The sequence below is a fragment of the Lampris incognitus genome, chromosome 18 (assembly GCF_029633865.1).
Source record: "Lampris incognitus isolate fLamInc1 chromosome 18, fLamInc1.hap2, whole genome shotgun sequence".
NCBI classification, from domain to species: Eukaryota; Metazoa; Chordata; class Actinopteri; order Lampriformes; family Lampridae; genus Lampris; species Lampris incognitus.
The window spans coordinates 28,370,015-28,386,021 of NC_079228.1; the positions used below are offsets into that span (position 1 = coordinate 28,370,015).

The 16,007-nt window shown below is 47.0% G+C and overlaps 1 protein-coding gene across 1 annotated transcript in view; it reads left to right on the plus strand.

The window, feature by feature from the left end:
* LOC130128682 (dolichyl-diphosphooligosaccharide--protein glycosyltransferase subunit STT3B) overlaps positions 1-16,007 on the plus strand; it is a 100,597-nt gene that overhangs the window by 67,892 nt on the left and 16,698 nt on the right. The window contains exons 4-7 of the mRNA XM_056298365.1: positions 2,568-2,633; positions 9,979-10,078; positions 11,809-11,907; positions 15,476-15,622. Coding sequence (XP_056154340.1) covers positions 2,568-2,633; positions 9,979-10,078; positions 11,809-11,907; positions 15,476-15,622 — 412 coding nt within the window. The remainder of the gene's footprint in view (positions 1-2,567; positions 2,634-9,978; positions 10,079-11,808; positions 11,908-15,475; positions 15,623-16,007) is intronic.

Below are 16,007 nucleotides of genomic sequence, written 5' to 3' on the forward strand. Positions count from 1 at the left end.
TGCAGCATGCCCACATTGTTGCACCAGTAATTCCACAGTTTCTTTTGGCTCACATTTTTAATTAGCCTGGCCCGTATCGCCCCGTGACTTGTGTTTTCACAAGGGGGAGCGGAGGGGGAGGGGCAGCGTCGGTTGAACATGACTTGCACATGTTCTGAACTGGAGTCACAAGACCGCTTGGCTAGCTGCGGTCGGCCAGAGTCGTCTGAAGAGCTGCAGCCTGTGTTTTCCGCAGTGGCCTATATGTCTTGTCACTCCTGCCCTTCTCAGTCTCCTCGGTGAAGAGATCATGCCTTTTCTTTTGCTCTGAGGTAAAGGATTTAAAAAAAATAAAGAAGGGCATCCGGAGAGCGTAGCAGTCTGTTCCGTTGCCTACCAACACGGAGATCACCGGTTCGAATCCCCGTGTTACCTCTGTCTTGGTCGGGCGTCCCTACAGACACAATTGGCTGTCTCTGCGGGTGGGAAGCCAGATGTGGGTATGTGTCCTGGTTGCTGCACTAGCGCCTCCTCTGGTTGGTCGGGGTGCCTGTTCGGGGGAGAGGGGAAACTGGGGAGGGGGGAATAGCGTGATCCTCCCATGCACTACGTCCCCCAGGCGAAACCCCTCACTGTCAGGTGAAAAGATACAGCTGGCGACTCCACATGTATCGGGGGAGGCATGTGGTAGTCTGCAGCCCTCCCCGGATTGGCAGAGGGGGTGAAGCAGCAACTGGGACAGCTCAGAAGAGTGGCGTAATTGGCCGGATACAATTGGGGTGAAAAGGGGGAAAAACATATAAAAGAAAAAATAGAAACAGAGAGAGCTCACCGAGTAACCATTATAGGAAAATGTGTCATAGAAGGTTTCTTTGGTGGAACTGCCTATGGCAAGATGAGTAACAGTTACAATTGAGTCACGATTCAAGTGCCGTCCCAAATCAAACTAGTGTGGCCCGGTGGCAACTTTTTGCCTCTACCCTCGCATCATGCTGTTTAGTGTAAGGAGAGCCAGCTTTTACATGGGGGAATACTAATCAGGTCAGCACAGAACAACTCCGCTTAGCTCTGCAGGAAGGTAAAATAAGGACTGCATGTCTGCAGCCGCAGCTGAGGAGGTTTGGTTACCGAGGTATGCGTGTGTGTTGGTATATGCCTGTGTGAGTGTGGCTGTGAGCATACAGTTGGTAGATTTGATGGATTAGCGATTGAGAAACGCATATGTGCTGCTCTGTCGAGGCTTTGCTGGATATTTGGACAAGACAGGGGCCACCTAGCTGTAGAAATTCATCGAGCCCCCTTCTGCGGCAGATGAGCTGTGCTGTGATGCGTTGCTGAGGTGTTGTTTGACTTGATGTGAGCCCCTTGTCAGACCCCCCTCCGGTCATTGGTTGTATCAGGTTTTATTTTTTGGAAGGGGAGTAATGACTGTCTGTGTCCCACTGCCTGAGGGTTAGACTGTGTGCTCATTTGCGGGTGCTTTATCTGCCTGTAGAGGATAAAGAACATGTTTACCTGCAGTGAAAAGTAGTGTAGTCTTTAAATAGTAGAGCTTTAGTCTTATTCCCTCTCACTACAGGCAGCTGTTCCCATTCAGCTGGTGTTAAACTGGATTTAATGAACTTACCAACACATAAGGATGCATTTGAGTGAATGTATATGGCGATGCAGTGGTTAGCGCGGTCACCTCACAAGAAGGTCCTGGGTTCGAGCCCCGGGGTAGTCCAACCTTGGGGGTCATCCCGGGTCGTCCTCTGTGTGGCGTTTGCATGTTCTCGGGGGTTTCCTCCGGGTGCTCCAGTTTCCTACCACAGTCAAAAGACATGTAGGTCAGGTGGATCGGCCGTACTAAATTGTCCCTAGGTGTGAATGTGTCAGCCCTCTGATGGACGGCGGCCTGTCCGGGGTGTTCCCCTGCCTGCCGCCCAGTGACTGCTGGGATGGGCTCCAGCGTTCCCGCGACCCTACGTTGGATAAGCGGTTTGGATAATGGATAATGGATGGATTGAGTAAATATCTGGTGTAGCCACAATCTCTGAAAACTCAAGCTGTCGATGGGAAAATATGCACTTTATCTGCCCATCGTAACTGTGAATAGTCTTCTTCACTAATCTGTTGTCTCAAGTTAGGCGAGAGTCTAGGGTCAGCTATAGACCCGCTAGCATGCCATTAAACTGTGCCAATTTATACAGACTCAGCAGGCATGTCTCCAAATGCACTCATTACACCGCCTCATCATGTGATCAAAGCCATTATCAGGCTGTCTAAAAAGGTGGTGCAGAACAGACATCAAAGGTTGTGGCTTTAATGACGATGTCAGACAGTTTTCCAGTTGGATTAGTTTAGAAAAAACAGCTCTGGTGCCAGCTTGTTTTTATGAGTGTGTAGCAGCACTTGTAGTGTGTTGAACTCTACAGCTGTAGTGCTGCGTGTCTCAACTGGTGTGGAACCTGAATGGATGACAAACTAACTTGATCCTTTCATCAGCTAATGTTCTCTCATCATCTTGTCCTCTCTCTCTCTCTCTCTCTCTCTCTCTCTCTCTCTCTCTCTCTCTCTCTCTCTCTCTCTCTCTCTCTCTCTCTCAGGTGAAATCAGTGAAGACCGGCTCGGTATTCTGGACCATCGGTTGCTGTCTCTCCTATTTCTACATGGTGAGAATGGTCCATACACACATGCACTCATCAAGGTCACACACACACACACACACACACACACACACACAGTAGTCTGCGCACTTGGACTCTGGTAACACAGACGCCCACAGAGATAACGCGACTGTGGTTTGGACTGGCTTGAATCAAACGAATCACGCACCATCCCATCTTCAGTTGTGGGAACCGTGAGTCATGATTACATTAAGGCAGCTCCTGAGATAGTATTGTTGGAACAATATTCTGCTTTCACACGTAGACACAATACTGCTCTCACAAAGGGGAGGAGCGGTGCTGCCAGGACATTTAAAGCCTTATTTATGAATTCAGCCGCGAATCATCAGTGGGTAGATGAGTGAAATGTGATAAAAAGACTAACCGGGCCAACTGCCTGGGTGCGATTGTGTTTTCTACATGTTTGGTGTGTGTATTTGTGTGTGTGTGTGAGATAGAGGGAGAGAGAGAATATGAAGATATTGCACTTTGTGCTCATTCCCAGTTAAATCTCTGCAGTTGGCCGTGAGACAGGTGTCAAATGAAACGGATTACTGGAATCCAGCCTCATCGATCACACCCGGCTACAGCATCTGAGCCCCTGCCGGGAAGGGTAGAGAGAAAGGAGAGAGAAAGACAAGACCAATAAAAAGATTGCAGTGAAGGAAATGGGGAGGGTGAGACTTGGAGAGAGAGGCTATAGGAAACTTAGGGATACAGAAATGCAGCAGTAGAGTGATGGAAAGATAAACGAGAGAGTCGCGCAGAGAGAAAGATGGTTATTGACAGACAAGATGGGGAGAGAGAGGGGACTAAACAATGAGAAAAGAGGGGCATTGGGAACTGGAGAGAAGGGAGAATTGGTGGAGAGGCGGACAAGACAAAAAAGAGGTGGTTGCAGAGGTGGTAAAAAAACAGCGTTAGAGAGCCATGAAATGGAGGGAAGGGGATACGGTGATGGAGAGACAACAATATAGAAAGACAAGGTGATGGGGCAAGGTGGAGGGGGAGAGGGAGGCAGACAGAGTGACATTGACAGAGAGGTGGAAAAAGTGGTAGAGAGGTAAGAAATAAAGGGGAGGGGCATGCAGAGATATTGGTTGAATGGCAAGACAGGGATAGAGATGAGAAATGGATAGAGAGATATTGCAGTGATTTGTAGAGTGTGACAGAGGAGACAACAACCACTAATCACCACGCAGATGATTTATTTAATCATCAACTTACTTTCTCATTTTACAGACAATCTGCAGTAATTAGTAAACCTCTCTCTCCGAGCAACTAACTGTAGAAACATTGAGTATCACCTCCCCTCTCCCCTTACCTCTCTTTTTTCTTCTTCGTCTTCCGCACCTCCGTACTCTCAACGATTTGATGTTTCGCCTGACTATCTGCAGCCTGCCCACTGCTGTGGATGAGTTTCATGGTCAAAAGCAGAGTAAAGTTGACTAGCTACTGCTGTCTTATACATACTCAGACAACAACTAATCCTCTGCAATTGTAAACACCCCCCCACCTCACCCTTTTCTCCCCAATTGTACACGTCCAATTACCACACTCTTCCGAGCCGTCCTGATCACTGCTTCACCCCCTGTGCTGATCTGGGGAGTGCTGCAGACTACCACATGCCTCCGCCGATACATGTGGAGTCGCCAGCTGCTTTTCACCTGACAGTGAGGAGTTTCGCCAGGGGGACGTAGTGAGTGGCTGTTGCAGCTGGAAAAGCACTATATAAAATGCAACTTGATTGATTGATCAATCATGCTATTCCTCCAAGTTCCCCCTCCCCCCTGAACAGGTGCCCCGACCGACCAGAGGATGCGCAAGTGCAGCAACCCACATCCGACTTCCAACCCACAGACAGCCAGCCAATTGTGTCTGTAAGGATGCCTGACCAAGCCAGAGGTAACACGGGGATTCGAACCGATGATCCCTGTGTTGGTAGGCAGCGGAATAGACCGCTATGCTACCCGGATGCCTGATCCACATCATTTGTGGGGCTTAATCATACATGTCACTCACAGCCATGGAGACAGGAAGGAGAGAGCCCCCTGCTTGGCTACTGCATAATCAGTCCGAGGAGAAAGGCGGGTGGGCGGAAGAAGAGGTGCATATGAAAGGAGCGGGGCCGACTGATGGACAGGAGCAGTATGAGTCCCACTGTGTCAGCCATGCAACATTTTCCCTTCCCCCTCTTTGCGGGGCAGTGGGAAAAAGTGAGTGAGTATACACAGATGGAGAAAGGAGATCCAGTTCCTACTTATTTTATTCCCAAGATGCTGGCTCTCTTTTTCCTTCTTAACCTTCCACAAGGCCAACCAGCAGAGTAACCTGCATCATCAGAGCACCTCAGGAGCTCCTTTCCCCTCATAAAATATTGATGAGGCTCTCTCAGCAACTCCTCAGGTGACTATTTGTAAGATGTTGCCACTTCCCGAGGGGTTTTATTTTTAGAAGTAGCGATGAAATTGAATGGCTTCAACTCAAGGCCCTTTTTTCACACAAGTAAAAAGCAAATTAGTGTCTAGCCTTTGGCTGTGATTCGGCGCTATCACAGTTAATTCCTACCTGTTATAATATGTACACTAGTCACAAATGGCCAACAGGTGCATACACACAGACATGTCAGTGGAGAGAGGGGTCTGGTTTTACTGAGTTACAGGTGTTTCAAGTAAAAGCTATTGGCAACCTCTATAATGCGAATTTTCTTTGTCTCATAGTCCTCCAATGAACAACTAAGCCAGTCCTTAATGTGCACCTATTGAACACACACAGGGTAAAACATGAGCACTCAAAAACACACACTTGCCAGGCATCTGGGTAGCGTAGCGGTCTATTCTGTTGCCTACCAACACGGGGATCGGCGATTCAAATCCCCGTGTTACGGGGGGTATGTGGTTCTGGTCGCTGCACTAGCACCTCCTCTGGTCAGTCGGGGTGCCTGTTCGGGGGGGGGACTAGGGGGGAATAGCGTGATCCTCCCATGCGCTACGTCCTCCTGGCGAAACTCCTCACTGTCAAGGTGAGGAGGCATGTGGTAGTCTGCAGCCCTCCCTGGGTTGGCAGAGGCGGTGGAGCAGTGACTGGGACGGCTTGGAAAATAGGGTAATTGGCCAAGTACAATTTGGGAGAAAAATGGGAGAACCCCCCCCCCCCAAAAAAAACACACACACACACACACACACACACACACTTACTTGCAAAACCGCACAGATGATAAGAGAGCCTTACCTCAATACTTGGAGACTACACATACACACACATACACACCATGGCACTTGACCTGTACTGTCGCTCACACACACACACACACACACACACACACACACACACACACACACACACACACACACACACACACACACACACACACACACACACACAGAGGAAAAGCCATTTCCTTCGAGTGTGCCCTGTGTTCTCTATATCCTCTTCATGTTTGCCCCACGGTCATCAGATAAGCCCAGTTAAGAGTGCCGGGAGAGAGAGAAAGTAGAAAAAGAGTTTGCTCTAAACCATGTCTAACTCCTGCCCTCAGCGTTTAGCTTGTGGTTCTGGCAGAGGGGTCAACTATTAAGGTTGAAAATACTGAATCATGGTTTGAGATAGAGCTTTTTCATTTACCCTCACACTGCGCTCGGCTTCAGACTGTCCCTTCCATGCGTGACATTCGGGGTAAAAGAGTTTCAGTCACCTCGGGGTGTTAAGGAGACTCCGACACGGTGCCGCAGGACTCATGCCTGATCACTGCCTGAGCCTCCATCCCATTTTCTCACCCATTAAACAAGCCAAGGGGAAACGAAACCCCTAAATAAGATATTCTTTCAATGTCTGACTCAATAATGCATCTCGTTGATACCAGCAAGGCTAACCGCGGGGATCAATATTTTAAAGAGGCCTTTTTCTGATCAAGTTTATCGTGGGAACCGTTCTGAATAAAAGACCCGACTCGTGTGTTTTTTCTCTCGACGCGGGCTTTGTTTTCTCATACCTATACAGGGATTTGCACACCTTCACAACTGTGTGAACTGGATGACTTTTCGGCCTTGTCTGCTGCGGAGACCTGGTTTTGCTATCCTTGGGATTGAGTCAGACCGCACTCCTCTCAGCGTCTGACCTAAGCAGCTTGTCTGACCTCCTGTTGCTGATTCGCTTTGGCGCCCCTCAGTAGATTGCTGTAGACTTCTGCTTTAAGCGGGCCCCTGTGAGCAGTCGGGGAGTTTTAGATTACATTTTCACAATAGACTCTCGCCTGCTCTCTCTCTCTCTCTCTCTCTCTCTCTCTCTCTCTCTCTCTCTCTCTCTCTCTCTCTCTCTCTCTCTCTCTCTCTCTCTCTCTCACTCACTCACTCACTCACTCACTCACTCACTCACTCACTCACTCACTCACTCACTCACACCCACCCAACTCTAACATGCAGTTGCTTAGGTCTTAACCCAACTGTGGCAAATATCGGGGAAATTGCGAGGAGTTACCGGCCTCTAGTTTTGATTCTTCGCAAGTCACCCCCCTCTGCATTTCCAGCGCTGTGTTTTCAATTAGCGGCTGGCCTCGCAGCGAGAACGCTTCAAACAGCCACCTCGGTGTCAACACAGAAAATGAGCCTTAAATTGAACTCATCTTTGATATTCATTCGCGTTATGGTTCAGATGCTACTAATTGGCTGTCACCATCAGAGGGAACAGATGCAAATGGCTGCCAAAAGATAATTGCACCTACGTAACCACTCGGCTAGAAACTTACAGGTTCTTTTCATCCCCTCTCTTTCCTAACGTAGCATTTTTCTGTTTTTATCAATTAGACATGAGATGCCTGTTTGTTGTCTCTAACTGCATAATCTTTTTATGATGCTTAACAGGTGCAAGTGGTTTTTTTGTGTGTTTTTTTTTTTTTTTTTTTTTGTGACGGGCTGTTATGAAGATGGGATCAAACAAGGTTCTGCATCGCAATCCCGTAGTAGCGATGCACAATATTGGATTTTTGCTGATATCCGATGTTTTCCTACTCATTTTGGCCGATTGCCGATACCTATATATGCCCGTATTTTTTACCACCTAATTGCAAAGAACGTCAAGTCTCTCCTGTAGTGGACTGAAATTAAGCTGCTTGCACGGACCACAAAAGTGGTCGCACCCGCTCAGGCCTCCTGCTGCTGATCTCTATTTTTACACGGTCGATCTATTTATTTTTCGCTACGCGGCCCTCCAGCAGGCGAGTATACTCTGTTTAAACATGATTAAAATAAATACCTCGTTGTACCAGAGGCGATGCAACACAGCAATGCAACCTTGTGGGTTTCTTTTTTTTTTTTTCATTGCACATTAAAATACTAAATCGGGCAGCACGGTGGCACAGTAGTTAGCGCTGTCGCCTCGCAGCAAGAAGGTTCTGGGTTCGAACCCTGGGGTCGTCCAACCTTGGGGGTCATCCCAGGTCGTCCCGTGTGTGGAGTTTGTATGTTCTCCCCGTGTCTGCGGTGGGGTTTCTCCGGGTGCTCCGGTTTCCCCAACCATCAAAAAGAAATGCATGTGAGGGTTAGTACTGCTGTCTGTCCCCCTGAGCAAGGCAATGGGAAAAGCACTGGAGCAGTGGGCTGCTGCATCAAGGCAGCAGCCCACTGCTCCTAGCTACACAGCTCACAGCTAGGATGGGTTAATTTGCAGTAGCTGAATTCCCCCAAGGGGATTAATAAAGGGGACAAAAACTAAATCAATCAAATCAATGTGTATCCATGATGCTGTTGTTGAAACAATGTAGTTAATTAATTCAGTACCAGTTAAAGCATTTGCCACTTAACAATTTTCCTAAGTAGCCTGCTTGAAATCTCCTCCGAAAATGCCTCAGACAACTCGGCTGGCACAAAACCACGCACAACACCGATGCAGTTGGTGTAGCAAGTAAAAGAAACCCCCCCCCCCCCCCCCCCGCTTATATGATGTGTTGCATCCATGCCTGAGCAATAGTTTACTCCACATGCATGTAGTTAAAGCGGCATCTTATTGGCCTGTCATATCAGCATTTCAGGCCGATGCTGGTATTTCATTGTAAAGCCTTTATCGGCCGATACCGATGACCTGCCAGTATCACCTGCATCCCTGTCCCTTACCATGCTTTTAATTTTCTCCATCTCTGTTATTCTCTCTCTCTTTCTCTCTCTCTCTCTCTCTCTCTCTCTCTCTCTCTCTCTCTCTCTCTCTCTCTCTCTCTCGTGCTCTCTCCTGGCCTTTCACACTTTTCCCTCAAGTCGTTCTCTCACCTCCTGTTTCCACGCTGCTCCTGCTTTCTCTCTCTCTGTCTCCATTGTGCGCGCCCTCTCTCTCTCTCTTTCAGTTTGCCCTTTGCTTCAGTTGAAAGAGCAGTGAGTGATGTTTTTGTTGAGTGGTTTTATAGCCCCCTGCGTCTCATGCAGCCGGGCTCTGGAGGACCTCTAAAGAGTTGATGTATAATTTTCATGGAGTGCATAAAGTTATTGGCGCACTTCAAGTTTTAGGTATAATGTGTGAAGTACGATGGCATAAGGACCTATAGACGTCATTGTGTTTTAGCTCTGAAGTGTGTCAAAGAGTGAAAGTGGACCACAAGATGTTTATTTGTTTATATAAAGGTGTGTGTGTGTGTGTGTGTGTGTGTGTGTGTGTGTGTGTGTGTGTGTGTGTGTGTGTGTGTGTGTGTGTGTGTCGTGTGTGTGCGCGCGCGCAGGGAAGCATCTGCTTTAAATTCATTCACATCAAAATGTAGAATTTAACTGCATTTCAAATAGTAATAAAAGTGCCTTGATTTCTTTACTTTTTAACTTTTATTTTTTATTTATTGTTATTATTATGGTTTTTGTTTTTTTGTTTGTTTTGTGGGTTTCCTCCGGGTGTTCTGGTTCCCTCCCACAGTCCGAAGAAATGTAGGTCAGGTGAATCAGCCGTGCTAAATTGTCCCTGGGGGTGGGTGTGTGTATGTATGTATGTGTGTGTGTGTGTGTGTGTGTGTGTGTGTGTGTGTGTGTGTGTGTGTGTGTGTTGGCCCTGTGATGGATTGGTGGCCTGTCCAGGGTGTCTCCCCGCCTGCCGCCCAATGACTGCTGGGATATGCTGCAGCATCCCTGCGACCCTGTGTAGGATAAGTGGTTTGGATGATGGATGGATGAGTGGATTTCTTTATTACATATTTCTTACAGAATGGACACAAGAGCCTTTTAATCGTAAAATATTAACAGCATTTTTACATTTTCAATAAAATTCATATATTGGACAGATTGATCTGAGAATATGTTAATTTGATCTCCGCCTTGATGGCGGCGAGCATCACGGTGTGTGTTTCAGATGTCTGCAGCAGGTCTGACGTGTGTGTGTTTTCTAGGTGTCAGCATGGGGAGGCTACGTGTTCATCATCAACCTGATTCCCCTGCATGTGTTTGTCTTACTGCTGATGCAGCGATACAGCAGAAGAGTCTACATAGGTAAGACACACATACACACACACACACACACACACACACACACACACACAACACTGCTGAGCTCACACGTCTACGGCCAAAATCTGTGTTATTATGTGTTAGACGAAGAAAATCGTTTTCATTGCGCTGTCGCATCTATGACCTGTTGCCGCTTGCCGTAGACTCCCACGCATAGCCGAGGTAGAAGTAAAAAAGCCCATGTTTACCAAAAAACTGATTTGAAGAGAGAGAGAGACCTCTGCAACTCTTCTCACATTGTTGCCCCGTACATCTGACGCCAAAGCAAACTCAAAACAGCCAGTCGTGCTTGTATTTATCTATTAGCACGGTGCGCGCAACTGTAAGCCTTCCATCACCGGCAGCTCAGACAGCCAGCAGCCCACACACCACTTAAAAGCAAACGCAGCCACCTGCTACCTGGAGCTCTCGTCTCCAATGAAGAGCAGAAGTGGCGCGGCGAAGAGGGTGATAGGCTTGTTATTTTACAGAAAATCCAAATTCCACAGAGCAAATTGCGGTTCTGGAGCATTTTGCCTTTGCCGGGAGAACACAGACCTGACCCATTCAATGTGCTAGCAGAACGCACACATTGTTGAGTATGCACACACTGTTGCTTAGCTGTGTACACACAACAGGCGCTCCTGTTAGGATCAGGATAAATGATACCACATCAAGTATCATTTACACATAATCATACCTTTTTCTACCCACTGTAACCACTGCCTCTTCAGCCTTGACTGCTTTGAAAAAAACAAAAAACAAAACGTGTTCTTTGCAACAGCGAGCCTTTGACCCAACTCTGCTTCATTTCTCATTGGTGGTTCTTTTTTTTCCCCAAGGGTAGAATTTCACTCGGCGGCGGCAGCCAGTTGTCCTCTTTCCCATCTCTCGTTGTTTTCCTGGGATATTTAGGACCCGAGCGGCCAACATTATCACATACCTTTTGGTAGCAAATTAAGAGAGGGAAGAAGGCATTTTCTGCCCCGTGTTTTCAAGCGCTTCTCATATTGTTCATTTTTTCTCCAGTGCATCTTAGAACCATATACCCTTCAGTGCCTCTGCAGAAAAACATTAACCGGTGTGGTGTGTGAGGCATCATTTAATAAAACAGCTTGCAGTCTGTGTTCTCTAACCATTCCTCTCTCCCCGTCTTCAGTCGATAGCAGATGTGTGTGTGTGTGTGTGTGTGTGTGTGTGTGTGTGTGTGTGTGTGTGTGTGTGTGTGTGTGTGAGAACGCTGAGGGCAGTCACAGCTTCTTCAGAAACTAGACACTGCAGGAAGAGTATGAAATCTTAATTAAGGTCAGTGCAGCTCTGAAATGTACCCCTCCCCCAATGCCAACCAAGGTGGGAGTCGCTACTGTTCTCAGCACCACCGTCTCCCCCAGGCCCACCATCTTGTAGCTACGGCACCAACACCCATTTTCTTAGTAATTGGCTTTAGATGAAGATGTTTTTGTATTTACTCTCTCTGAAGTGCAACATTGAAAATCGATAGGTTTTAAATACCTCTGTAGCGCCGTTTCCCTCAGCAGGGAGCAAGGTTGGAGTGGTGACACAGGCAGTTCAAAAGGTTATCTCTCCCTGCCCCTTAACAGTCTGTTTTTCTCTCTCTTCCTGTCTGTCTTGTTCTACCACTGCATCCATTACTCCATCTTTACCTGCCCATTTGTGGTTTCTTTTAATGCCGTCATCTTCCCATGCCTTCTCTCCCCTCCCCGTCTCCATAGCTTACAGTACTTTCTACATCGTGGGTCTCGTGCTATCAATGCAGATCCCATTCGTGGGCTTCCAGCCAATCAGGACCAGCGAGCACATGGCTGCCGCAGGTGAGTCCCGCCACACTTTGACTCCTGAGAGGCGTCCATGCAGTAATAACATGAACACATGTCTGTTGGCTTTTAACACCATCCAACTATAGTGTATAGCAATATTTCTCTTTGCTTGAACTTTGGCTTTTGCTAACATGCATGACTTGGTTTACATTTGATGTTTTTACACGTTAGCCTTTGAGCCAATGCCTGCACTGAACATGACTTGGGATGAGCAATAGTCTGTCATGCTAGTTGTGGGGGGGGGGTCTGCCTCTGCTAATTAGAATATTGTGGAACAGATAGGCTGGTTTAAGAGACTAGATTAGCGTTTCCCAACCCAGTCCTCAAGGAACCCCTATCCTGCAGATTTTCATTGTAACCCTGAATAGGTAGCCCTGCTTGTACTTACTCAACCAATCATCTCAAAGCACTTAATTATGCAAGGTGTGCAACATCTGACATAATTCATTGCTGATTGGTTGAATAACTACAAACGGGTACTATTCAGGGTTGCAAAGAAAATCTGCAGGATACGGGTTCCTTGAGGACTGGGTTGGGAAACACTGGACTAAATGAATGGGGCATCTGGGTGGTGTGGCAGTCTATTCTGTTGCCTACCAACACAGGGATCGCCAGTTCGAATCCCTGTGTTACCTCCGGCTTAGTCAGACGTCCCTACACAATTAGCTGTGTCTGTGGGTGGGAAGCCGGATGTGGGTATGTGTCCTGGTCACTGCACTAGCGCCTCCTCTGGTCGGTTGGGGCGCCTGTTCGGGGGGGAGGGGGAATAGCGTGATCCTTCCACGCGCTACGTCCCCCTGGTGAAACTCCTCAGTGTCCGGTGAACAGAAGCAGCTGGCGACTCTGCATGTGTCGGAGGAGGCATGTGGTAGTCTGCAGCCCTCCCCGGATTGGCAGAGGGGGTGGAGCAGCGACTGGGATGGCTCAGAAAATAGGGTAATTGGGGTACAATTGGGGAGAAAAGGAGGAAAAAGTCCACAAAAAAAAAGAGACTGGATGAATGAGGATGCCAAATTGTCACCTTAATTGAGATGAAGTGGAAGGTTTAATAGTTCACAAACCAACAACATCCAACACAGCCTGTCCCTCTACACAGTAACCCTACAAGCAAAACAGCACTGTGAGCAACTGAAGAGCGTCGTGGGGGGGGGGAAAATCTGCTGGTTTTTTTTGTTTTTTTTTTATCGATAGAAGCTTTACATCTTTGATTACATCTAAAAACGGGAACAAAACAGCAGTATTGCAGCAGCAGCCTAGAGGCCCAGAGGTGAAGCATTGGAAGTGGAAGGCTTGTGAGGCGGAGTAGAGACAGAGTGCCACACTGCAGTCCTTCAGTGGCCAGTAATGAAATACTGAGGTTATACTGGTGGGCTTTTTGGTTAGAAAATAACAGTTTGTGTTTGATGCAGGGATTTATCTGAAAAGGAGTGTGGTTGCCTAGTAAGTCTTCCCCAGAATAAATAAACGCTTGACACTGAAGTGGAATGACATCTCCATGTTCATGAACGTCTGTGAGTTTAGTGCTTGAGGCCTGTGGTTACTTTGCATCAGCTCTTTGGATTTTCGTCTAAGGACTGGTCCCATCTGCTCCCCAAAACCATGTCTAGTTAAGTGTGTGCGTTTCTTGTTTACTGACATTCATACTGGGAAAGGATAAACGCTGGCAGCTTTCAATAGCCTGAACCCCCCGTTATGAGGCTTTTCCTAATACTGGCACAAAAATGCTCTTTATCTCTCTCTCTCTTTATCTCTCTCTCTCTTTATCTCTCTCTCTCTCTCTCTCTCTCTCTCTCTCTCTCTCTCTCTCTCTCTCTCTCTCTCTCTCCATCTTTCTCTACTGCTCTCTCAAGAGGCTAGCAACAAGGACGGTAGAGTTTTTTGGGTTTTTTTTTTTTGTCAAGGTAGCATCTGCTCAGAACATCTGGTTGCAGCATGCAGGGAGCACAGTGGGAGACAGGAAATAAGTGTCAGAGCTACAGATCTGTGGGGACCAGGGAGAGCTGAGGCCCAGAGGCAGGCAGCAAGGTGGCATACTGGATTGTGACAAGCGTGTTAGCACCGTGGCTGCTCTCCAGGAGACAGGCGAGGCTCTGACCTTGCAAATGGCCCTGGAGCAGCTGTGGGCGGTGGCGAGCTAGTGGAGGAGTGAGGTGATATCGAAGCTGGGCTTGTGAAAGAAAGGGGGCATTCGCTTCCATTTATCATAACAATATTTGATGCAAGGAAATGGAGGGTGGGAAAGCTACAAACAGAAAAGAGTGCAGGTAAAGGGTTGATCGTGAGAAAAAGGGAGGGAGAGAAGAGAGAGGAAAAGATGTGGCTTCAACACAAATCCCACTCATGCATTTGAAATGTGTTGTGCTGGATTTGTTATTCACATCTGCATTTTTAGCCACCGAGGCCATCATGCACAGCTTTTATTAAAACCCCCCTGAACTGAACACTCTTCTGTTTTTGCCAGCTAAACATGCTTTATACCCTGGGATAGTCAGGTTGGATGAGTGCTCTCTCAAATATTCTGTGTGGGGCGTTCTTGTAGCGTAGCGGTCTGTTCTGTTTCCTTCCAACACAGGGATCGCCGGTTCAAATCCCCGTGTTACATCTGGCTTGATCGGGCATCCCTACAGACACAATTGGCCATGTCTACGGGTGGGAAGCCAGATGTGGGTATGTGTCCTGGTCGCTGCACTAGAACCTCCTCTGGTCGGTTGGGGCGCCTGTTCGGGGGAGGGACGGGGGGGAATAGTGTGACCCTCCCACGTGCTACGTCCTCCAGGCAAAACTCCTCACTGTCAGGTGAAAAGAAGCGGCTGGCAACTCCACATGTATCAGAGGAGATGTGGTAGTCTGCAGCCTTCCCCGGATCAGCAGAGGGGGTGGAGCAGCGACCAGGACGACTCAGAAGAGTGGGGTAATTGGCCGGATACAATTGGGGGAAAAAAGGAGGGAGAAACCCCCCCCCCCCAAAAAAAATTTATATATATATATATATATATATATATATATATATATATATATATATATATGCACCCCGATTGGGATAAGTGGCTTGGATAATGGATGAATTGTAGCGCCGCATTATGTAATAACGCCGCATTATGTAATAATGTAATACATTTTCACATCATTATGTAATAACGCCACGTTTTTTTCAAATCAAGACATAAATTTTGGTGGTTTATTACATAATGCACCAAATTATTACATTTTCTTCATAAAAAAGTGTAACATCTGCATTTTGTAATAAGTTGTTACATATTGCACCGGTTATTACAAAATGCGGATGTTACACTTTTTTATGAAGAAAATGTAATAATTTGGTGCATTATGTAATAAACCACCGACATTTATGTCTTGATTTGAAAAAAACGTGGCGTTGTTACATAATGATGTGAAAATTTATTACATTATTACATAATGCGGCGTTATTACATAATGCGGCGCTACATGGATATATATATATATATATATACATATTCTGTGTGCACATCGTTTGTATGTGTTTACTCATTGTGTGTGTGTGTGCGCGCCTGCGTGCGTGTGTGACATTCTCCTGCCTCAGGTGTGTTTGCACTGCTCCAGGCCTATGCCTTCCTGCAGTACCTGAAGGACAGGCTGACCAAGCAGGAGTTCCAGACCCTCTTCTTTCTTGGGGTCTCTCTCGCCGCTGGTGTGGTCTTCCTCACCGTCATCTATCTCACATACACAGGTTTGTCTGTTTGCCCACAGGGTTTATCTGCTCAAAACGATTCCATCAGTGTCTGGAAAAGGTATTTAAAATTGTTGTTTAGTCTCCAGTGTACACAAACACAGCTGTAGAGCTTGTCTCATTTGATGCAAAGCAATATTTTTTTTTCTGATAAGCAGTTACTTAATGATCGCTGCATAAAGAGTGACGTTACCTAGCCACTGTCGGCATACATGATATTTGACTCCAACATTAATCTTAAAGTTCAGCCGAGAATACAAGAGATTGAAAATAAATCGGATTTCGACATGGAACCGTGTTGGAAATGCTGCACTTAACTGTACTGAACGCTGCTATTGTCCATTTTTTGAGCGGCAAATAATTGTTGATAACCACAAAGGCTTAT